Below are 25,556 nucleotides of genomic sequence, written 5' to 3'. Positions count from 1 at the left end.
ATTTTTTTAAATATCCACCAAACTTTTTAGCCTAATTCATGTGTACACCAAACTTTTTGGAGTTTTCAATTTCCAGTCAACGTTTTTACTTGGGTTAAGCAATTGACACCTTGATTAACTATAGTCAATAATTTCTGCTGCACTTGTACAAAATGACCAATCAATCCATACTCTTGAAATAAGCTTTTACCAAACAAGGAAGCCTTGTCTTTAGGAATTTTGCTTCTAATCCACGTCTCTCTCTCTCTCTCTCATATAGTACAGCATAAAACATTGACAATCTATATATGAATGCATCAGCATGCATGTTTTAGGTACAGAATTTTATGACTAAAACACAAACTATTACCAAGAAAAGAATATGCGAAAATGTACTATCTTTTGTTCAAGGGCAATGGCTGGCATATGCAATACATGCAACCATAGTGACAAACCTTTTTATCGGCAATTTCTTGTTTTTCAAAAACTCACCAGAAATTGAAAAATTTTCATAAATCTTGCATTTTTTGCAATAAAAAAATTAATTAAAAAATATAAAATTTCTTTTTTATAAGAAAATATTAATAAAATTTATTTAAAAATAAAAAATACATGTTTTTTTGGGATAAATAGCCGTTTAAAACATAAACATCTTGTTTAAATTGTGGTATTTATGTTTTTTCATAAATCTCGTGATATTTTGAAAATCTCACGAGAAATTGTTGTTTTAAACTTTCAGGCAATTTCTCGTGATATTATCGCGAGAATTTCATAAATCTCGAGATATTTGTCACTATGCATGCAACGAAGGATATAAATGAAGATTTTTTTTTATCCAAACTAGTAAAATTTTTTTTTATCATCTATATCCAAATTGGTTTTGACTCACACAAAGCCGCATCTAGCTAGTTATATTTTTGTGGTACAAAATCATGTTTTTTTTCATATGAAACATAATAGGTTTAACTAATTTTCAGTGGATCCTTTGTCGTCGAAGTTAAGGTCCTACAACAATCCATAACTTCGTTGTGATATTTGAGTTGGATCTTGATCCAAATTTAGACGCAAGTTTAATAATACAAATTAATATTAATTAGGTCAAGACCAACCTATGCCCAACATCCATCTGTTTTTATCCTAATTCAAAGGGCATGTTCTAAGGTCAAAAGAGTGCTTCATAAATGTAGGAAAATACATGGATTTGTATAATAAATTTTGGACCACAGGGTTGTTCACGTAAAGTCGAATTAATTTTAAATATGGCAGCCGTGATTGGATTTTATTGCAAGGGTGGAACGAAATTTTAAGCACGCAGAAAATCCGTTAGGGATACGGGTGTCAACCTATGGGGTTTGGTTCGGACCAATATATGTTATCAGTATCGGTGCATATCGGAATTTCAATACGCGATTCACCTAATTTTTAACAAATGTATAAAAAAATTTAATATTTATTTTAATTTTAAATTATTTTAATGGTTTTAACAAGTGTCACGTTGTGAATGATATGTAATAATTTTTTATTATTTTTAGGCCGATACAGCTGAATCAGCAGCCCAATGATTCAGGGCAAATACCTATACTGACAACATTGGTTCGAACTCATGTAGGATCAAACTCAGGTTCGATTTAAGATGCTGGTATCAGATCCCGACTAGAGTCCAATCGAACCTACCCTAAGGATTATCATGAGTTCCTAAACTAGGGTTAGGCTAAGGCTTTTCGCTTGTAAATTGGAAATTAAAAAATAATTTAAATAATTAAGTAGTGCTAAAAAACGTGGCAACCAGGTAGAATAGGGGAGTTTTTTCGTTAGCGTGTGATATGGTTGGTACGTGTCAGCTGATGATTGGTTTTATCTTTTGAAATGTTACTGTTGGGCCAAATCTAGATACTTGGGACGGGACGGGACGGGACGGGACGGGACGGGAGAAAAGAGACCAGTGGTTGCTGCTCATAAGCCGAGTGGAGCCGAATCCGTAGCCGTAGCCGCACCCTCACGCTGGTGAGAAATGCCCTTTGTGCCATTCGGCTCGGCTTGGGGAACGTTCTCGATCGCTGGGCTGAAACCGACTTAGTTGGCTGATTTTCTTTTCTGGGTGGGTTTAGTGAAGTCCAGAGGTCATCGCTCGTTCCGGGTCAAAGACGGAAACCGCCCTCGCAGGTGGGCATCAAATAATGTTATGATTCGGGTCATGCTTGATCCAACACTGACTCCACGTACCTTTGCAGAATGGGTCCAGATCGATATACAACTCAGATCTCATGGTGGAGTTCTGAATCAGGGTTTGACCTGATCAGCTTCTTTGGGTGCTAGATCCACCTAAGGTTAAAGCGACTGTATTTTATGTGGAAAAGGTAAAATGGGTCAGGTTTGATCGAAATGCTAACACAATTCAATTTTATTTTTTTGCCTGATAATGGATTATGGACCTACTATATTTGTGTTGGGTTTGAAACAGTTTTAGACGCATGCTATCTACATCCAACAATATGAGATGGATCTGCGTCGAAGTTTTAAACTATTTACATCCGTACTAGTAGGTAATGAATGAGCCCTAACCTAGTGTTTAAACCTGTTATGTGATCAGGTTGGGCAAGTCTTGCTAATTTCACCCGTAACTTAAAAAAAAAATAATAATAAATGTTGTGTTACCATAAATCTGATCCGGATCCCATGAGGGTCTAACTTATTTAGAAATGAATAGATTAAAATATGCTTAAAGGTCAGAATAATAAAAGATAAAGTAAGTGAATGTCGTCATTTAAGATAGTTTGAACATGTTGTATAAAGACTTATATATTGACATGATACAAGTAAAAAAGAAGAAGCCTGAGGTGATACGAAAGATTATAAAGTGACCATAGTTTTAACTCTAGAAAGACAGGAGACAAAAAAATAGGACTCATAAAGCTGACCCATGCAGTTAGGATGCTTGATGATGATGATGATGAGACGTTAAGTGGTTCTCACATTCAAGTACTTGAGGTTTTCAAAACAGTAGCTTATGTGGGAAAATCCAAAACCTTTCACGATCCATATCCAAATTATGATTTTATGGAGATGGAGCAATTATACAAGTATATATAGGATGGAGCATGGATATCAGACTTCATACCAAATTTAAATCAAAATCCAATGTCGTCATATTACAACATTTGCACGAAATGTTGATAGCATTAGAAAAAAAAGGCCAAGCCATTTGCCGGAAGGGGTTACTTTGAAAACTAAAAGAGCCGATATTTGCGTTGAGGCAGTACACCTGTAGAAGGGGATGTCAATGTATCACATTATAACATCCTACCAAATCTGACTATGTTTAGTTGGATTTGGTGATCCAAAACCATATCCAATATATAATCAGATGCGGATATAGTTCTGATTTTTTTGCTACCAAATCGGACGAATATCTAGATTTGATGGATACTTGAATTTATTTACAAATAAAATACTGGATTTGGTATAAGTTATTAACTGTCCCTAACCAAATCCAAATTCAAATCTATTTAGCCAACATCGATTAGTCGGATATTGTATCGGCGATATTTGACCTGAATCCCAACCGTTTACATCCCTATCGGTAGAAATGCATCCCCAATGCTTGCGCTTCCGCGGACAGGAGCCTGTTTGAGCATTGTTTTGAGAAAGTTAGGTAGTTATTTGATATACTTGTCTCTCCAGGGTCTTGTATGCGATATAAGCACAAACGTTGGGCGATACCTCAAAACACGCTTTTCATTCTAGCATGCAAAGCCGAGTCAAAGCAAAGGTAAGTCGACTTGCACACGCAAATTACCAGACAAACCTTGGCGTCGAGAGCGGCAGAGGAGAGGCGCTTCGGGTGACGCCATGTGACGAGGACGAAGTGTGTTGGCGAAGACACTCCCTCGTGCTCCCTACTCCCCCCACCCCACCCCACCTTATAAATACACCACGCCTGCTCCCCCGACTCGCCACGGAAAACGAAGCCGCTCCGGCAACGACGATTGATCTTCTGGCGGGTACAATTCAGGCGATGGAAGAGTTCCTCGAAGAAGACGTACTGTGGGCCGCTCCCAAACCCTCTCCGGGACTCCCCACCATCGTGGCTCCGGAAGCGGCGAGGATCGAAGACTATCGGACCCAGTCGTCTCCGGTGAGCATTCCGGCGAGAAATTCGCGGGAGTTGGAGTTCTACGGTGGCGATGGTGGTGGAGAATGTGAACAGGAGAAGGAGGAGGAAATAGTACCTCCCCACGTCATCGTAGAGAGGCGATTCTCCGACGGAGGTGGCCAGAGAACGGCGTTCTCAGTGTGTACGGGCAACGGGAGGACACTGAAGGGAAGGGATCTGAGGAGGGTGAGGAATTCGGTCTTGATGCAAACCGGCTTCTTGGAGGGACGCCTCATTTTCTGAAAGCTTTCTCTTTTCTTTTCTTTTTTCCTGTTTTTCTTTGGTTTATTCGGACCTTTTTTGTTCATTAAGTCCATGCAAAAATTCGTACACAATAAAAAAAAGAACGCATTAGCTGTCAGTTACAGTTCAGTTTCTTTGTCGGCTTGCCGGAAAAATATCCGGCCATTCGTCGAATTATGATTGTGAAAATGTTCATATAGAAACTCAGAAAATGCCAACGGAAGAGAAGAAAATACCTTTTTAGTGTAAAGTTTTTTTTGGGAAATTTACACCTAACTTTTTGCGGCCTATTTACAAAGACCGCCATGCTTTTAGAATTTACAAATGCACGCCTGAGTTAGCAAATTAATTCACAAACACCCCCGCTTCCCTTACAAATGCACGCTTGACTCAAGTGGGTTTATTATGGTCCAGCCATGGTTATATTAGTAAAATGACTATATTATGTTACTAACCTTCATTTCTGTTACCTTGAAACAAAGGTGAAGATCTCCCCTGCTGCCGCTCTCCTCCATGGTTTCTGTAGCCTTTCCATGCCATGCATTCAGCAAAACAGCTAGCTCTTCATTGATATCCTCCCTCCAATCCTTCAAATGCAAGTCCCATGCAAAGCAGCCTTATGGCCACCTCCTCAAAACCTCCCACTCCTCATCTACAATTACTCGAACCTCGGCCTCTTCCAGCAGGCTGTTTGCCTCTTCAACGGCGTTCCCTTACCAACCAACCACACGTGGAAGACAGTCATCAGAGGGAACACCCATCGTGTTCGTGGGTTCTACAACCAGGCCTTGCTCTTCTTCAAGAGTATGGTAAATCGAGCTGAACAAAACCTGGTTATAGAACCCTTCCTTAATTCTGTTCTTAAATCATGCGCCGTTTTGATGTATTTGAGGCTACGAGAATGTATTCATGGGTTTGGATTCGGATCTTTACACCGGCGATGCTCTCATGGCTGTATATTCATAGTGCTGCAACTTGGTGACAATGGGTGAATGGTGATCGTCAATTGTTTGATGAACTTGATGAAAGGCCTGAGAGAAACTACGACAGGGAGAGATTGGTTACCAGGAAGAATTCGGTGGTGATGGTATTTTTTTTGAGAGAACAATGGTGGTGGTGTTGATTCGCTTGATGTGAAAAATGGGATGTTGGTTGGGGTGGACTTTGATGGTTTCAGAAATACGTTTGATGAGTTTAGGTACATTTAATTCCTATGTTTCTAATGACGTAAATTTGATATGACAATCCATGATTTGACCAAGATAAACACACTGGAGGCGTGTGTTTGAGAATTATTTTGCTAACCTACAGGTAATTGTAAAACCTCAAAAGTTAGGCGAGTGTTTGTAGTAAATTTTTTTTTTTTTTTTTGGATAAGCTTTTTCGTGTCAAGTTGAATACGGTGACTCCTGTCGTTTTCTAACTGGGATTTTTAATGATCTAGTGTACGGTTGAGATAAATACCGAGTCGATTTATGACCGACTCAGTCTCTAGATCTCCGACTCGTGTCTCTTTGGATGTACCCCATTTCCAAATAAATGCGATATGTAGGGCTAACCCGTTGTGCTCCGCTTGTTGAGATCTTTCAAAGTCTACGTCTTGGTGATTCAGGCTTCGGTTCAGATGTGTTTGGTCATCCACAGCTAAGACTCAGTTTAGCTTGTATTGATGGAACTTATACATATGAAAATCAACCATGCACAGTTCTTAACAGGAGTAGATCAAGTGATCGGGCGAGCACATTATACAAAACACAGAAAATCGCTTGCACATGCGCGATTTTTATTTTTTTGTGCAACGATCACACGTAGCAGTTTTCTGTGTTTTATACAGAAACTCACTGGGTAGAAAATCGCGGCACGCCCAAGCGATTTTCTGGGTTTTGTGTAGTCTCCGAGTACTTTGTAAAAATACTCGGCCCAATCACTGAAACATGCTGCTACATCCGAATCGGCAGGGAAGGATGTTGCGTGTGTGGGAGGTGGACCATGAGAGGCTTAGAGGAGGAGGACGTGTTGTGTAAATATGCAGATTGTTAGGGATTGTCGAAAATGGCCATGTGGGTTTCTTGATGGTTACAACTTACAACACCACAAGAGCCAAGCAAGGCCAGCGTGCCGTTTTATTTATGACTTGTAGAAAACTCAAAACCATGCGCAGAACGTTTGATGCAAGGTAGTGGCTCCTCCTCGTCGCTAACCCTCTTTTTTCTCTTCCCCTTCCCCACCTTTTATTAGTGAGACGAAAAGTGACTTATTCTCCCACAAAGGCTGACTTCATATCCGACTAGTGAACCGCATCAAGTTGTCAGACACCATGAGTTCGAATCCAAAGCATGTCAAACATGGGACAACACCTAGGCAGGGATCAGTCAATCCCTGCTCGGGTGCATCGTATGATTCAAACATGCCCATAGGGTACGGTCCTGTGCCCCCAAACAAGAAACAGAGTCATCTTCGGCTGAAGCGGAGCCGGATCTTGCCCCCTTCCACCTTCTTGCCCCCAAAAAAGAAAGGTTTCTGCCGCGGAAAACCACCACCACGGGAACCGTTTTCGCATGCCAGCGAGTATGTTGGCACACCTGTCGAGGGTTTTCCACAGAAACGGTGGATTTTGCTGTTTGTGTTGTCATTGTGGGCCCCGCAAAAATGTACGGTCATCGATGCATTTTCGCGGAAAGCATCCTACTTTCCGTAACACACAAACACGTTCTGACTTCAGCATCCAAAACAATATCATTGGTCAGAAACAATTTTTTTAGCTCCAGAAAAAAGTTGTGGATAATTTGTTCAGTAATTGGTTGACCAATACTATGTTGGCATCATCTATCAAAGTAAAACCCTAGATTCACATGGGGAAGTACACTCAGTTTTGATCTTCGAGCAAGAGACATAGGGTACGGTCCTATGCCCCAAACAAGAAACAAAGTCTTCTTCAGTCTAAACAGAGTCATGTCATCCCCCTCCTTGCCCTAAAAAAAAAGAAAGCTTTTTGCGGAAAGGGAAGGGGGAGGGGGATTACGTTGAAAACAGCCCGACAACATTTGCGTTGCACCCGGTGGGGCCTGTGGAAAGACAACGATTTCTGTGAATTTCTGCACAAACCCTTAGGTTTTTGCAGTAGTCAAACAAACCCTTAGGAGGCATTTGCATGTCATGGAAGGGAAACGTCTGCCGCGGAAATGAACGGCAACAGTTTCCACAAAAAAATCATGCCAGTGTGTATTTTTGGCATGCCTGTCGAGGGTTTTCCACGAAAATAGTGGATTTTGCTGTTTGTCTTTTTATTGTGGGATGCACAATTGTTGATGCGTTTATGCGAAAAACAACCCATTTTCCTTGGCACACAAACACGTGGTTAGTGATGGGGTTTTCTTCCGACTTAGCATCCAAAACAGTATCATTGGTTAGAAACCATTTTTTATTAGCTCAAGAAAAAGTTGTAGATAATCTGTTCAATAATTGGTTTATCAATGCCCTATTGGCATCATCTATCAGAGTAAAACCCTAAATCCACATGGGGAAGTACACTCAGTTTCGATCTTCGAGCAAGAGACACTAGGGCGGATAAACGAGCTGAATGAACTGCACAAGAGTTGTTTGTGTCTGACTCATTTACAACAAGCCACTGCTTAGCTCAGCTCGTCTGGCTCATGCAAGCTAGATGAGCCGAGTCACGAGCTGGCTGATTAAACAAAAAAAAAAAAACATTTTTTAGGGTCCATAGTGAACATAGAAACCCTAACCTCTTGGCTTTCTACAAATCCAACTAAACAAATTAAGCTTCCATATGTTTTTAACATGTATCACACATAAATCCTTTATAAGCTCATTTAAACGAGGGGAGCTGAGATGAACAACCATATGTTTGGCTGAATTTCACTATATATGAAGCTCATGACTCATCTCACCAAGCCAGCTTGACGATGACGAACAATCTTTAAGCAAGCCGAACCAAGTCAAGCTACGAGTTGCTTGGTGCGTTTCTAGCCCCAGAGACACACACCCAACGTTTCAAACCTCTAACACCCCTTCATTTTGAAAGAGGGAATCCAAGGAGTGCTTAAGTGTCGTACTATATGACACAGCAAATCACATGACAACATTCCATGTGAGGCATGCAATCTATTGATGGTAGATCAGGTGCAAACACATTACATACTTTAGTCTGTCGCTAAACCTGATTTGCCCTCTATCTTTGTTGGCACCCACAACTAAAAGGTTGTACCTCAGAAATGGACGACAATCAAGTGCAGCAGCACACACAAATGTGCAATGTGATTGCACTCAATTTGCCATACAATCTGTTGTTGTTGCTCCATTAAATGTTGTCATGTGATCAACTAGTGTTACATAGCATAGCTAAGCACTATTGTACGCTCTAGATTTTTTGAAGTGGAGGGGTTAGAGTTGGGACCGGTTGGGAGATTCGGGTTTGCAATGATGATAGAACCTGACTTTTAGAGGATCAGTTCGGGCCTAGCGAAGCACAGATCCAAGCTCATAAAGGAACATGGCTTTGTGGGTTCTGAAAACTAGGCATATGGTGATGGTGCAACTGAAAGGGAGAATTATGTTTTCGACTGGCCAACGATGAGCGGGGATGGCTGAATGGGTGAGGGAGTAGAATCTTTCTCTTGGAAAGAAATCACACGATCTGTGAACGAAATTTAAATGTATAACTCAACAACTTTCATTGAAGAAAAACTGAACTATACAGACATATATCATGTGTCAGATTGTTATAACCTTACTAGTTTGTTGTCATAGTGATGACTCACAGCTATGATAGGAGAAACAATCGACAAGGTCATATCAACACTCATTTTGCCCATAACTAAATCAGGCTCTTATTGTGCTTAGTGTACTCGCAATGGGCATTAGGGTGTTATGCTTTATACATGCCTTCTTCTATCCATTCACTCGGATTACCATTAGACGTGGTCGTTGTGACGCCCCAAAATTTTAACCCTAAAATACGAGGATTGTTTTTTTGAAACCCATCCTATATGGTAAAAAATGAAAATACAACAGAAACTTCATTTGGTTAATAATGCTAGGCAGGTTATACACTACAAGAAAATTGTTAATTAGCGACGGAAATTTGCGACGGATTTTTTTCGTCGCTAATTAGCGACAGATTAGCTAGAGATACAATCTGTCGCTAATTCACGACGGATTAGCGAGGAAACAACTTTTATCGCTAATCTGTTGCTACTTAGCGACGGATTAGCGACTGCAATTTTTTGTCGCTAACTTTTATTACAAGAACACCATTTTAGCGATGGATTTAGAGAGGGAACTCTGTCATCGCTAATCCATCGCTAATTAGCGACGGCGTAGCGACATAATATATTCTGTCGCTTTTTTGGTATTTTGATTTAGCGACGGCTTAGCGACGGAATTTTTCCGTCGCTAAGCCGTCGCTAAATGTCGCGTAAATCCCTAATCCCATCCCTCTTTCTCTTTTTCCTGTTTTGCTGTCTTGCTCCCGCCCGCCGCCCTCTCCCTCCCGCCGCCCGTCGGCTCTCGCCACCGCCCGGCCGCCGCCGCTCGCCAGCCGCCGCTCCTCGTCCACCGCTCGCCAGCCGCCGCTCGCCAGCCGTCCACCGCTCGTCAGCCGCCGCTCGCCAGCTGCCGCTCCCCGTCATCCTCCCGCCACCGCCCGGCGACGCGCAGGTAATCACTTGCATCTTCTTCTTCTTCTTCTTCTTCTTCTTCTTCTTCTTCTTCTTCTTCTTCTTCTTCTTCTTCTGTTTTGTGTTTTTTAAATGAAAATGGGGACAAAGACCCTTGAATGTCACCACCCTCTATTCTTGCCAGGATGTATATCGTTAGAGATCAAACCATTTAATTTCAGGGAATTGTATTCCTGATATAACATGAACTCAATTAGTTTTTGTTTTTTCTTATAGCTTTTCAATTTTTTTTTTGTTTTTTACAAAATTTCGCCAAGCATGCATATCGAAATCTGTATGCTAACTTGTATATTGAGTTCATATATAATGCCAACTGGTTCTATGGCTCACATGCCGACTGCTTGGATCTAATATGTGGTGCTGCAAAATAATTGAGCTTTGGTAAGTTCTAGTGATGCCATGCATACATCCAGTCATTGTGCTGAGTACTTTTGCAAGGTATTTGGCCAATGACTGGATCGGTTCTCTCTTTTGACCTTTTTATATTTGTGCTCTTTCTGCATTCTAAGCAACATATCTGGTGCAGTCTTCGGCCCAAACCAAGGATTTCTTGACACTGAATGGATGGGTGAGTGGAAGGAAGAGTCCACAGGTATCACATTCCTCTCAACCAATGAGACTTGAAATTGCATAGTTTGCAACGGAGATGGGAAAGTCGCAGTCTGTTCCAACACAGGAGACGGAAGATGCAGAAGTAGTAGTAACTAAAAAATTCAGATATGATGTATTTTTGAGTTTCAGAGGAGAAGACACGCGCAAGGGTCTCTGATTTGCCTATTACCCCCTGGAGTGCCATTTTGCTACGAATTGCATGAGTTTTATTTTTCAAAAATAATAGCAAGTTTAGAAACTCTTGTTGCATGCGTAAACTACATTAGAAAAACAAAACATTTGTTTGATTATTTTGTGAATATTTTGTGAATATTTTTTAGAATTACTAGTTTATAAAGAATCTTTTAATCCTAGTATTTATCTATGTTTAGGCAAATGACAAATAGAATAATCATGGTTTTAGTAAAGCCATCAATATCGAACTGAGATATAATTGATTGTGGGTTTGGATCTGATTATATTTGGGTTTAGGTATCAATTGCTATGTCAGGGTAGAAATCACAATCCCTCTACATGTGAATTGCTTCTTCTTAATTCATTTTTTCCATGATGTTCAATGCTTCTTTTTCACTTTATTTCATCGCATTTCATCATTAGATATATCATCAACAGTTTAATTGTTTTTTGCATTGCATAAGTGTTTGTGTTTCCCTAATTAGCTTCAATATTCATTTTAACACAGTGTTTTTTGCAGATTTCTCAACGGAACTCGCTTGTGCCCCGCCATCCGTGGTAAGTAAGTGACAAAAACAATGCAAATCGGGTAAATACCCGTGGTGAGTAAGTGATGCAAGCGCATCACATGTTATTTAATTTATTGAATGTAACACTTTATTGTTCACACACTCACTTAGTTGTTGATATCTAGGACTGCTTTGTTGGAGTTCGGAGATCATGCTGAGCATGATTTTAATGTATGAATATGGAAGTGTTCTTATTTTTGGAGTACGGAGTCCATGCTATGCATGGTAGTAGTTAGTGGGATATTGAAGTGTGTTTGCTGCAGGTACATGTTTGACATTTGTTTGATATGAATTATTTCGATGTATTGCAATGTTTGATGTGATTGTATCTATGCTTACATGTAGTTACTTTCAATTTGATTATGTCTTTCATGTGAAATTGTATACTGAAAGCATGCTTCAAATGAATGTATCGTGTCATGAATAGTTTGCACATGAAAATATTAAGTTATCAATGCATGCATCATAATTCCTGTGATTGTATGACATCATATATTGCATGATAAATTTGATATTTTCTTCATCATAGCATTCTGATGGTTCTCTTTTAACTGGTTAGGATACTATTCGTAACATCATACGACAGAATGACTGCAAACCGTGAATGGATGTACCGTAGGATAGTGGACAATGAGTTATCGCATGAATATATGGATGGTGTTGACAGTTTTATTGAATTTGCAACGGCAAGTGTCAGTACGGTAGATCCCACAGGTCGGATTAGGTGTCCCTGCAAGATTTGTAAGAATAATCGATTTGTAGAACCTCATGGCGTTAGACATCACCTATACAGGAAGGGTTTTGTGAGTGATTATCAGAACTGGACGTTTCATGGAGAAGAATTTAGAAACGATTTTGATGCACGGGTGAATGTGGTGCACGATAATCCATATACAAATTTGATATTTGATGTTGCAGGAACAGAACTGGGTTCTGCTATGAGTTATAGTGATGTAAGAACTGCCGTAGATGAAGAATCACCAAACGATGCAGCTAGTAGATTTTATGATTTACTTAGAGATGTTGATGAGCCACTTTGGAACGGTTGTAAGAGTCACACTATCTTGTCTGCAGTTCTTCAACTAATGAATTTGAAGTCCGAGTATAATTTGAGTCAATCATGTTTTGACCGTTTGTGCATGATTGTGAAGAGTATGTTGCCTAAAGATGAGAAATTGCCACAAAATTTCTATCGTGCGAAAGTTATGGTCAACGCTATAGGTATGGGTTACAAAAAGATTGATGCTTGTCCAAATCACTGCATGTTGTATTTCAAGGAGCATGAAAATGACATATCATGCCCGTCATGTGGGCATCCTTGGTTCAAGCCAAAGACAAGAGGCAATGGTAGCACGAGATCAAAGGAAGTTTCATACAAGTCGCTCCGCTACTTTCCTATCACTCCTAGATTGCAGCGATTGTATATATCTTCAAGGACAGCTAAACACATGAGATGGCATGCAAATAAAGTTCGACACGATGAAAACAAGATCACGCATCCTGTTGACGCTGAAGCTTGGAAGCACTTTGATCGTACTCATCAGAACTTCGCAATGGAAGTGCGAAATGTTAGACTCGGTCTATGTACAGATGGATTTAATTCATTTTGGGGTAGATCAACTCCATACTCATGCTGGCCAGTATTTGTAACTCCATACAACCTTCCACCAAGCTTGTGTATGAAACGTCCAAATCTTTTCTTGTCTCTGTTGATCCCTGGTCCGACCTCACCTGGCCAAAATCTTGATGTATATCTAAGGTCATTGATTGATGAATTAAAAGTACTGTGGGATGACGGTGTTACCACGTATGATGCCCACAAAAAACAAAATTTCAACATGAAGGTCGTTGTTCTATGGACAATCAGTGACTTCCCTGCATATGGTATGTTATCTGGTTGGAGCACACATGGGAGGTTGGCTTGTCCGTACTGCATGGAGGATTTCAAAGCTTTTAGATTGAGGCATGGAAGGAAGCCTTGCTGGTTTGATTGCCATCGTCGATTTCTACCCAGCGATCATCCGTTCCGACGTCAAAAGAATGCATTTAAAGCAGGCACAACTGAAACAGAAGGTTCATCCTCAAGATTGTCCGGCATAGAGATTCTAAGAAGATTGCGATACTTTCCAGATGTATTAACAGATGCCCGCAGTCCTACACCCTTCCGTGGATTTGGGAAGGATCACAATTGGACGAAAAAATCTATTTTTTGGGAACTACCGTATTGGCCGACCCTATTGATACGACATAATTTGGATGTGATGCATGTAGAGAAAAATGTGTTTGATAATGTGTTCAATACAATAATGAATATTAAAGGAAAAACGAAGGATAATCCGAAGGCCCGTATGGATTTAAAATTAATATGTAAAAGACCAGAATTGGAACTCAAAGAGTATAATGGCAAAGTACTGAAACCAAAGGCGAAGTATGTGCTCGGACCTGATCAAATAAAACATGTATGTCAATGGTTGAGACAACTGAGATTTCCAGATGGATATGTCTCTAACATTGCTCGGGCTGTGAAGATTGACGATGGACAGTTATATGGGTTGAAGAGCCATGATTGTCATATCTTTATGCAACGATTGATACCCCAAGCATTCCATGATATGTTAGACAAACCAATATGGGGGTATTGTCTGAGTTGAGCGGATTTTTCAGAACATTGTGCGCATCGGAGGTCGTTGTATCAGATGTAAAGAATCTCGCAAGCTCAACAAGTTTATTATACTTCATATCCGAGTATAAAAAAGTCAGATAGAAATGAATGGTGGGCAGTTTGCAAGGTGAAATCCAAACTATACCCCGAGTATGATCAGTTACAGGAAGATGAGTTAGCTGAAGACAGTGATTACTATCAATCAGATGATGTCTATGACTTCGCTTATGGTCACGATGTTGCGCATGATATGCATGTCATATCTCCATTGGCCGATGAAACATTCATAAAGGAATGTGATCCAAATGATGTACCAAGTAGATGGGCAAACAATGAAGAAGAAGAAGAAGAAGAAGAAAGTCAAACTAGTGACGAGGAAGAATTCTTAAGCTAGTGAGCAAAATCTTATACTACAAACCTCTATTTAAATGCATTGTAATACTTGATGTGAGTTGTATTGCAATACTTGGTGTGAATGATTAAAAATTTTATTTGAATGTATTGTAATACTTGATACGAATGATTCGAATGCATTGTAATACTTGATGTGAATGATTTCAATTATCTGAATATATTATAATTTATGCAATTAACGAATGATTTGAATTAGTGCAATACTTGATGTCAATGATTTGAATTATTTGAATGCATTGCAATGCTTGATGTGAATGACTTGAATGCATTGTAATACTTGATGTGAATTATTTGAATGTATTGTATGACATATGTTATTTGTTAGAATATGGTTCGTGGAGGTTATAGTGGTGGCTCATCCAGTAGTAGCCAGGCCCAACCTTCATCTTCACGGGCTCCTGTGATAGGTATATCATATAACTAATTAGATGCTTGATTAGTTCAAATGCATATTCTGAGAATTTCTAATGTATTTTTTTACAGATGATGTTGCGCCTGTACACGACCCACCTACACCAGTTGATCACACAAGTCAACAGCCAACACAGGAAACATGGTCTTCTCAGGCTGGCACAAGAAGACTCATTCGAATAGTGTATATCGATAATCGACCGTAAGTATTTTGTTTTCAATTATTGCATATCTTTTAAATATTTTATATTGATATTTACTGTGTAACAATTCATGTGCAGCACGAGGTTTGAGCCACAAAAAGTAGTATGGGAGATTAGGAATTCACTTCTTCAACATCTACCAGGACCAGTTGCTCAATGGAAAGAGTACCCAAAGGAGGTGTTAGACAGATTGTGGTCCTCATTCATGGTATACAGTTGTTCCTCATAGTTAATGTGTTTCATATTTAATTTATTTAAGCAATGTCTACTAACTTTCTGAAAATATTTGTAGGCTTCGAATCGCTTCGCAACTACGGTGAAGAAAATGATGCAAGGAAGGTGTGGCAGAAGGTGGCTGTCAATCGATTTGCAGACATGCTGCACACTATGAAGACTGCAGCAAAAAAAGCATCTGGCGTAGTAGATGATCCATTACTGTGGAAGGGCCATGGTCCTATTACTATCAGGAGAGATTACTGGGATGAAATGTGCGATAAGTGGGCAGGAGATGCATTTAAAAATCGCTCTACGAAGGCTTCACAAAATCGATCGAAGATGCCCGAAGCCCATCTACACACAGGTGGATCTAAGACATTTGGGAGCCACCTAAAGAAAATGGTAACTCATCAATATATAATATTAATTTTATAAGTATTATTGCAAACTTGTGTACTAAATCTTTTGTCATTTAACTTTGCAGAAAGCAGAAAAAGGAGGCAGTGTACCATATAAGGATGTGTTTGTAGAAACACATAAACAGAAGACAACGGGAGTCTTCGTATCAGAGAAGGCGAGAACGACAACGATATGTATTAATTCTATTAATAATCATTGCAATATATATGCAAGTTATCATAATGTTATCATTAATTATTAATGAATACTTTAAACATTATTTTGTAGGAGGCATATGAGCAACAGATGGTAGAGCGATATGGCGATGACGCTACTCAGCATCCATCATTTGATCCTACAGCATGGGTGACTGCAGCAGGTGAACCCAAAAAAGGTCGCGTGTTCGGGTTTGGGAGTAATATGAACACTTCACCAGTTATTGGTTCTTCCAGTTACGGCTCACCGACTTCTTGCGCCGACATAAGCTCCAAGCAGCCGACTATTCTTTTCGGTGATGATGTACGCCAGATCATTAATGAATCACTGAATAACTACTTTCAATACACCGTCGCCCCCTTTCTCCGAAATGAGATCAAGGCCGCTGTTCAGGATAGGGGATCTTCGATTCCAGGTCCCTCTCAGGTATAATCACATATTCAGTTTTTTGACTGCCTTAGAGCACATATGAGCATGCTATAATAACATATAGAGTTTTTTTATTGCATTAGAGCACATATAAGCATGCTATAATCACATATAAAGTTTTTTTGTCTGCCTTAGAGCACATATGAGCATGCTATAATCACATATAAAGTTGTTTTGCCTGCCTTAGAGCACATATGAGCATGCTATATTCACATATTCAATTTTTTGACTGCCTTAGCACACATACGAGCATGATCGAATCACATATATAGTTTTTTGCCTGCCTTAAAGCACATCTGAGCATGGTAGAATCACATATAGAGTTTTTTTAGATGCCTTAGAACACATATGAACATGCTATAATCACATATTCAATTTTTTGACTGCCTTAGCACACATATGAGCATGATAGAATCACACATATATATATATATATATATATATATATATATATATATATATATATATATATATATATATATATATATATATATATATATATATATAACTTTTTGTCTGCCTTAGAGCACATATGAGCATGATAGAATCACATATAAAGTTTTTTTTACTGCATTAGAACATATATGAGCATGCTATAATCACATATTCAGTTTTTTGACTGCCTAAGAACACATATGAGCATATTATAATCATATATTCAGTTTTTTGACTGCCTTAGCACACATATGAGCATGCTATAATAACATATAGAGTTTTTTTACTGCCTTAGAACACATATGAACATGTTATATATCATTTATGATAGAATCACATATAAAATTTTTGGCTTTGCCTGCCTTAGAGCACATATGAGTATGCTATATTCACATATTCAATTTTTTTACTGCCTTAGCACACATACGAGCATGATCGAATCACATATATAGTTTTTTGCTTGCCTTAAAGCACATCTGAGCATGGTAGAATCACATATAGAGTTTTTTAGATGCCTTAGAACACATATGAACATGCTATAATCACATATTCAATTTTTTGACTGCCTTAGCACACATTTGAGCATGATAGAATCACATATAGAGTTTTTTTATTGCCTTAGATCACACATGAGCACATGATAGAATCACATATAGTGTGTAATTTATTTCATTATATTTTGTTTATCAATACTGACTGTTCTTTTCTTGTGTAGGCTGCTAGCGATAATCAGGGTAGTGGAGCTGAAGGGACAGATAAAGACAATGAACAAGAAGACGCACAAAATCTTGGCGATGATTAGAGGACTGTGTTGAAGAAGTTTTATTTTTTTTATTTTTCCTAATTGTAATTGTTGAATTGTAAATAATTAAACTTCTTAATTTTAAGGTGGAACGATTAATTGTTGTAGATTCTTGTTATATGAATTTTTTTGTGTGGTTTGTTTTTTATTTACAGGAAATATAAATTGTACAGGAAATAGAAATTGTACAGTTCTCGGTAATTAATTTTCAAATAAATTTTTTTTAATTTTTTTTCGTGTTTGCGACGGATTAGCGACGGAACCATTCGTCGCTATTCATATTAATCTAGCGATGGCATAGCGACAGAAGTAAATTCGTCGCCAAGCCGTGGTCGCCGTTTAGTACCGGCGGATTGGCGACGGAATATAGCGCTCGTTATTCCGTCGCAATTAGCGACGGACCTGGCGACGAAATAATTCCGTCGCCAGTTAGCGTCGAAATATTCGCGACATAAGCATACTGTCGTCTCGTTGTCGCTAACCATGTTAGCGACGGATTAGCGACGGAATGCGGTCGTCGCTAATCTATTGCTTTGTTGTAGTGATAGGTACACAACCAAAACTAAACCATAACATACATCTATTAATTTAAAATGATCATCCACAAGTTTATAAATTAGAGTTTAAACAATTTAAACAACACAAGATAAATAGGTGTTCAAACAAATCTAGAACCCAACAGTTGGCCCGTTTGACTCTTCCCGCAACATCCTGCCATTGCTCCAGCATGTCTACTCATCACATGTGTAGTTATCATATAGGGGTCAAACTCCATCTGAGTCCTAAGTAAGATAAACACTAATAATGTATCACATATAATACTAAGAATACTAGAAACATGCATTTAAAACAATAATTATGTTATAGTTTAAACATACAGATATTATAAACACATTCATGCATAGAATATCGAATTGAAATATACTCATGTTTAACATTCACTTATTTAGGGCATGATTGCAATCGACATGCAGATACATAGAAAATTAAATATACATTATCAGATATGCATAAGCAGTTAAACAATGCATGAACTTACACAATAAACCTAAACCACCCTTGTATGTATGGGTAGCTTCTTAGCCATTTTATATTTTCTTATTTAAATGATGAATGCAATGCTTTACACTATACACATAACATAACTTTTGTTCCTCATTTTATACTAATTTTGTAGGTACTACATAGACAACCTGAACTCAATGACAACGGCCAAGCTGTGTGTATATTCAAACAACTTGTGGCTTTATAACCCGACCTTGCACATATCTCTGGTCTCAGATTTGGGGCTATCTAATGTCAAGAGAGAGACCCAAAATTCTCAACCTGATATATTATTATTCGTTCAACTGAAGTACACACATATCATCCCACAGTTGCAGTGGTAGTCAAGGTCCCCTATCAATTCGGGGTTGGAGAAAGCCACTTTTTTGGGCTATAAAGTAACCCCCAGAGGTAAAGAGTATAGCTTACCTTTTTTGTGTAAGCCTAAGAGAATTAATTTATATTTAGATTTTATTATTAATTCTCTTGTTCATTTATATCATTCAACATATATAACCACACATAAGGTTAAGAGCCTCCCATATGGGCTTAAGCATTGCCTCTATTAAGCCAAAACATTGGTCATCGACAGACCACATGCTACTTTTCTAGCCTTCTAATGTGCATGCATTTTTTCAAGTCTTAGAACACAAACATTGCATTTTTTCATATCATGATGCATATTGCATAGAATGTTACACATAATCATATCATGCAATACATTAAAGCATCATGCATAAGTAATATTCATGCTATGTAAACTAACCACTAGCCATACATGCATTAAAGCATATAAATCATGCATAAAAGCCAAAGTTGTAACACCCATTTTTTTAACCAGAAATTTTAAATTTTTTTTTCTAAAACCCTTTTACACGATTTTCAAGAACAAAAAAAAAACTTTTTTTAATATGATTCAAGCATTGGGCGGGTTACATATACAACACACACACATGTAAGACTAGAATAACTAAATAAAACCATAGTTTGCATTAAAAGGAATCAAATACTAGTATCAACCATTAATAGAGTTTATAAGACTTAAATAAATCAAATAATAAAAAAATATATCAATCATCTTAAAAGCCTTAAAGAACTGTGACCCTCTTGGCGCCACCAAGAGCTTACAGTTATTACCCTCCAACCTACTCATTACCTGAAATATTATAAGAAGTAGAAGCATAAGTCCACAGCCTCAGTAGGTAATCACCAAAACATATGAACACAAATATTCCAATCACAAAAATAAGCATTGACACATTTTCAGATAACATCTAAATCATACAACATAATATATCAGAATTAAACATAATTTATATCGATATAATTAATCATGCTTGTATTCATATTACAGGATAGACATGCTACAATGCATTATGCTAATAAAATAACAATTTATGCATAAACTAAAATATTTCAATGATTCCATTTTAATTTCTTGTGTTCTACTTTTACTCCCTTCCGAAGGTACACTCTCTGATTGCTAATATAACACCCTAAATTTTGTATCCTAAAAATCATGATTTTTTTAAAATACTTTTATAAAATTATAGCGAAAAACTAAATGGGACAAAAACTTGAAACGTTACTTTCTGATCACATTCACATCCATACATGCATTTAATTCAGAAAATTTAACATTCATAAATGAAATAAATATCTATTACATCTCTAGATTTAATAATAATAGTCTATTTAAAATTTTTAAATATAAATTAGAGTTTTGAGCATTCTATAATGCTCGTAGTCCAAAAACACTCAAAGGTTGGAAAAGGCTTGGCTCGATCCCCATCGCATATGAGTTCACTTGCTATCTGAAAACATTAAAATCAATAGGGTCAGACAAACATGTCTTAGTAGGATAGAGCTATTCAAAATACATAAACTAAAACAAGTAAGCATGAATTACTTTGATTTTTCATATATTTATCAGGATTAAATACAACATAATATATAAACATCAATTTCTAATATATCATTCAGGCATACATTTGCAAATATGCATTCAATAAATCATACACTTAAACATAAACAATTAGAGATGCATGAACGGTTAAAAATACATGCACTTATCATTACATAAGCAGATTTTATGCATGAGCTATTTTTTATCTTTAATTAAAAAAAATTTCTTATATGATGTATGTCTTGCCTATCTAATGCACAATCATTTAAATTTCACTTCTTAGCCCTGTGGGTACTAACATACGCTTAAACCTAGATCAGGGCCATGACACAGTCAGTATTTTCAAACATGGATAGCTTTAGCCTGGCTGAGCACCTTTCACCAGTTCTACGGGTAATGGATGAGTGTATCAAGAGAGCGCTCTCAACACCATCTCATGAGTTTCTCTCTTTTACATTGCAGTTTGTTGTAGAGGTTTTTCCTAACTTTGTGGTTGAGAAGGAAGGAGCAACCTTCCGTACTCAAAACATTTTCCATGAAGCCGAAAGTACCACTTGTCCTCTCCTTGCAAGCACAATTCTTTAGTATTATATATTTAACTTCTTAAATTAATTATTTTACATTTAACACCGTATCAAAATCCCTAGAGGGTTTCGGCCACTTCAGGGCCTATGGATGCATATTTTAAAACATTGAGCTCGATGACATTGTTCATGCTTCTTCCTTCTCAAACTTATGTGTACATGTATAACAAGAAAATAAATTTTCTTGTATATTGAATGCATCCAAATCATTCACATCATCATTATCATGACAGTCATATAAAAAAAATACAGCATGCTTGAGTCATTAAACATTCACATTTAATTCACAAGGCGGACACTTCAGTCCATCCACAACCGAGGGGCCATGAGAGCATCCTTTTGCATTAGCATTATATTTAGTTCATGCCCCACAAATGGGTGTTTAATTCCCTACAGCAAACTGACTTTTACAGTCCCTATACCGTTTGATATTCATTCGCAAAGGCATACATACAAATGCATGAAATTCGCAAGCACTTATAGCCGGGTGATAAACCGGTTCCAAACTTGTAAAAACCCAACTATGTCCGAGTGTTACACAGGTTACAAAAAATTTCACAGTCAGCTAGAGCTAAAATTTTCACTATTTATAGAGAATTTTATCAGATTTCTGATGCCATAAACCATTCATAAAAATTCATCAGGACAAGGAAATTACGAATAATTTATTGTAGGCCTATACTTTTCTGTTCCGGCTGTCATGGTTCAACTCAGTCTTAGAACATAACTTAAATTTTCAAACAAGCTGTAAAATTTTGTTAGCTTTTCAACATAATCAACTGTTCGTAAAAACTCCTCCGAACGAGGAAGATACAAACGATTTGCTGGTTGGATGTCAGTCCATAAATATGTATTAACGAGAAATAGGCATTTGGGTGGGCCAAAACAGGACATCCAAATTCATATTTCAAATTTTTTTTCACATGAACATAAAAAATAAAACCCTAAAACCAACATCACATGATTTCTAACCAATCTACCATGGAAAAATCTCATTTTTGTAGCTATTAGACCGGAACACTGATCCATCTCCCTGAACCCTATTTCCTCAGAAATAATTTCAATATTTTTGCAATAAGACAAATAATAATGCTTCTTTTTTGGGGGTAAAAGTAGCAAAAATCATGCTAATCACCACAATACATATACATGAACATTAGGCTATGAATTCTAACTAAAATTTTTGCAAGAAACAAATAAACATTCCATGTATTTTAAGAAATTATGATTTTTATTTCTGACAAAGTCTATAACATGTGTTGCCTTGTTTTTATTCATTTTTAAATTTCAGTAATTCGACCATTAGGGGTTGGAACCGATTTCTTCTAGAGGAAAATCAGAATCAATCCTCCTAAACTAAATCAATTTTGAATTTTACACAAAACTCTTTCTTTAACAATAACTTGAATCAAATTCAAAAATCTATTTTTGAGAGGGTAGGTCCAGGGCTGGGCTAATCTAAGCCCTTGATCTAAATGCTAATTCCTTTATTTACTCTACCTCTCTAAGTTTCCTAATCTCTTGTTTTTTTCATTTGTATTATATTTTTATTTGTTTTATCTAGACTTTGTCTCATATATATTAAATATATATTCTATACTATGTATATGATGTGCTCAAATAATTAGGGAGGTATGGGCTGGTCGACACTCCCCTTGGGGGTTTCCAACCTTTCCATATTGCATAGGTTGTCAATACCTTTTGGCACACCTCGAAGAAGTAAAAATTCATCATGTCTTTCAAGTATCTTGCCTCAAACTATTTCATAGTGAGCTTCCAATCATTATGAATGTGCCCCATGAGAAGGTTCATGAGCCCCAACCTACCGTCATCCTAAAAACTGAGAGGCTATGAAAATGTGATTAAGATCACAACGGTAAAGATTCGACACTGTGAGAATGAGAATTCAACTTTTTAAAAGAGGTTCCCAAACTTTGGACTTTGAGGGTAAGGTGTACAAAATCCTGGTGGAACTATTACGGTTCTAGATACAGAGTTGACGCCAAAACCATTGCTCTAAGATCTAAATTCTACCTCATCAAGTTAAAGGGTCTTCTCAAGTCAAAATAGAGCCCAAGGAAGTGATGTAGCTCATCTCCAAGAAGAAAAGTCAAATGACACATGTCCACACCAAAATAAACAAGATGTATGCTAGCTGAGGCTGGTTGGGGAGCCAATTGAAAGAACGAGAAGAAAGTAAAATAAGGGATGTCTCCTACTTTCTAAAAAAAGTGAGAGACAGGGATAGGGTCTAGCCAAGTCTCATATGAGACTTCTCCCCAACCTGCTACATACATGTAAGTGATCCCTAACATCAGATCTCAGCCTTAGCCTAGGCCTTACCTATTTTCTTAGACTAAAAACTTGAAATAGGGACCATCCTGCTTGGACAAATCCAACAACTTGGACGATCAACGACCTTACCTGTAGAACAACACATTTCCAGATCCTAAATCACGTCCTAAAGCTCTGTCACCAACCCCAAAAAGCTTTATTGAACCCGGTGACAATCCCTTGACCTGAACTCCCTAAGCCAACCCAAAGTGGTCTTACTTATTCGGAAATAATGTGTAGTTTTGATTGTCGAACCTCACCAACCCTCTCTAAAGAATTACCTACTATCCCAATCCTTTAGAACATGTATAAGACATCTGCACATGTTTCACGACAGTCCTAAACCCCCAATCAAACCACTCACTGAACCCAAACTGCATCTACTTGTCTAGCCGATTGACCTAGTCCTATTGTTTCTCTTCGTTCACAACAATGAGGAATCTATGGCCTCTTTTCCCTTGTGTCAACAAGGGTTCTGTCTCTAAGACATGCAACTCGCTGAACCCAAGGCTTAAGACCAGTGTGTGGGACTTAAATTGACATGTCTGTTGATTGCAAATTCAAATCTTTCAACCAGACCCATCTCTGATTTGACTAGCTTGAGAAAACCAGAGGGTACAACACTAAACCAACTTCAATAGTTTGTCTCTGATATCATGACATGCCATGACTCATCGAAAATCAGAAAGACTTCATTCACATTTCTTCAAATTCAGGGTGGGGACATTTTATACTTTATTACTTATTAAGAAAACAGAATCCAATGGATAAGAGCCAACCTTTAAGACTAGCACCATTCTATGTGGGTTTGGACTCAATCCAAACCCAAATCTAAACTGATCATAATACTGATCCAATGGATCATAGTCAGTATTTAAGACTGACATAAATATCAAGATATAAGCATTTTTCTGCGGATATATTAAACTGGGTTCTAGGTTTTTGATCCAATTCAGATATGAATCCAATGTATCAGAGCCAACCTTTAAGACTAGCATCGTTCTATGTGGGTCTGGATTCAATCTGAACCGATCCAGATCACGATTGAATGGATTATTGCTAGTCTTTAAGACTGGCACTGATCTATGTTGGTCTGTATCTGATCTAGATATAGTATATCGTTGCCAGTATCAAAGACCGGCGCCGATATAAGTGGGTCTAGATTCAGCTCATATTGGGAGCAATGACTCCAATCTATCTAGGTTGTTGCCAGTGTAACAAACTATTATCAATCTAGATCGTCTACAATCTACTCAATTGACATCAATCTAGATCATTGTCAATCTACTCAATTGGCGCCAATCTGGGCAGGGCCAATCCTGTGGAAGCCTGTAAATACTTCGGTCATTTGCTCATTTTTCACACATCTTGAGCTTGAGCTAGCTCCTCCACTTATGTGCATGGGTCCTAGTGGAGAATTGGGAGTGTCCACCTTCTTCTTTCCTTTCTTTTGCTTCGGGAATTGCGACTCCACAAGGTAAATTTCTTAACCTCCTCTCTAATCTAGATAGCTATCTAGGTAGCTTTTTTATCTAGTTTTCCTAGGTTTTAGGCTAGCTTTCTCACTTTGTTGGCCACCAAGTTAGAAAATAGGAAATAGTGCTTGACACTTTTTCTATCTAGGAATAGTTTACTTTTGTCGCTTCCTGCATTGGAATTTTTCTCATGTAGGGGTGAAATTTTTTTAAGTTTACTGCTAGAACTTAGGAATTGGTTTTTATAGCTTAATAGAGTGGTTTGTCATACAAGGAGTGCCCTTCCCACATAGGATTTTCCGGTTAGAGAGGTGAAGCTCTGCTGGACTTTTTGCTTGCGGTAGAATGTAGAGGTTATGTTTGTTCAACAAACGAGGTCTAGGGCTTCTTGGAGCCCAAGTAAATATCTTTTTCACTCTTTTCTCATTATTTTTATTGTGATTTAATTTTCCTATTCATTGTTTACTAACTTGTACACACTATCTTTATTTTATTTAAGCCTTGGGTGGGTTCACCACTCTAGGTTTACTGCACAAGTACTCAATGAAGCTTCGAAAGCTCAACTTTCTCAAGAAATCTTAGTCTTGGTTGGATTAT

The 25,556-nt window shown here is 37.9% G+C and overlaps 1 protein-coding gene across 1 annotated transcript; it reads left to right on the top strand.

The window, feature by feature from the left end:
• The first annotated feature begins 3,994 nt into the window (after positions 1-3,994).
• On the top strand, positions 3,995-4,375 carry LOC149820183 (protein S40-1-like). Its single transcript, XM_089981764.1, has one exon. It carries the CDS (start codon positions 3,995-3,997, stop codon positions 4,373-4,375), a length of 381 nt encoding a protein of 126 aa, XP_089837890.1.
• The last annotated feature ends 21,181 nt before the right edge of the window (positions 4,376-25,556 follow it).

Source organism: Nuphar pumila, chromosome 12 (genome assembly GCF_984573655.1).
Source record: "Nuphar pumila chromosome 12, dmNupPumi1.hap1.1, whole genome shotgun sequence".
NCBI lineage: Eukaryota > Viridiplantae > Streptophyta > Magnoliopsida > Nymphaeales > Nymphaeaceae > Nuphar > Nuphar pumila.
This window is presented reverse-complemented; position numbering and strand designations above follow the sequence as displayed.

Bases quoted from the DNA above. Each gene is read 5' to 3' on its own strand.
- LOC149820183 (XM_089981764.1), top strand. From the start codon at position 3,995: ATGGAAGAGTTCCTCGAAGAAGACGTACTGTGGGCCGCTCCCAAACCC.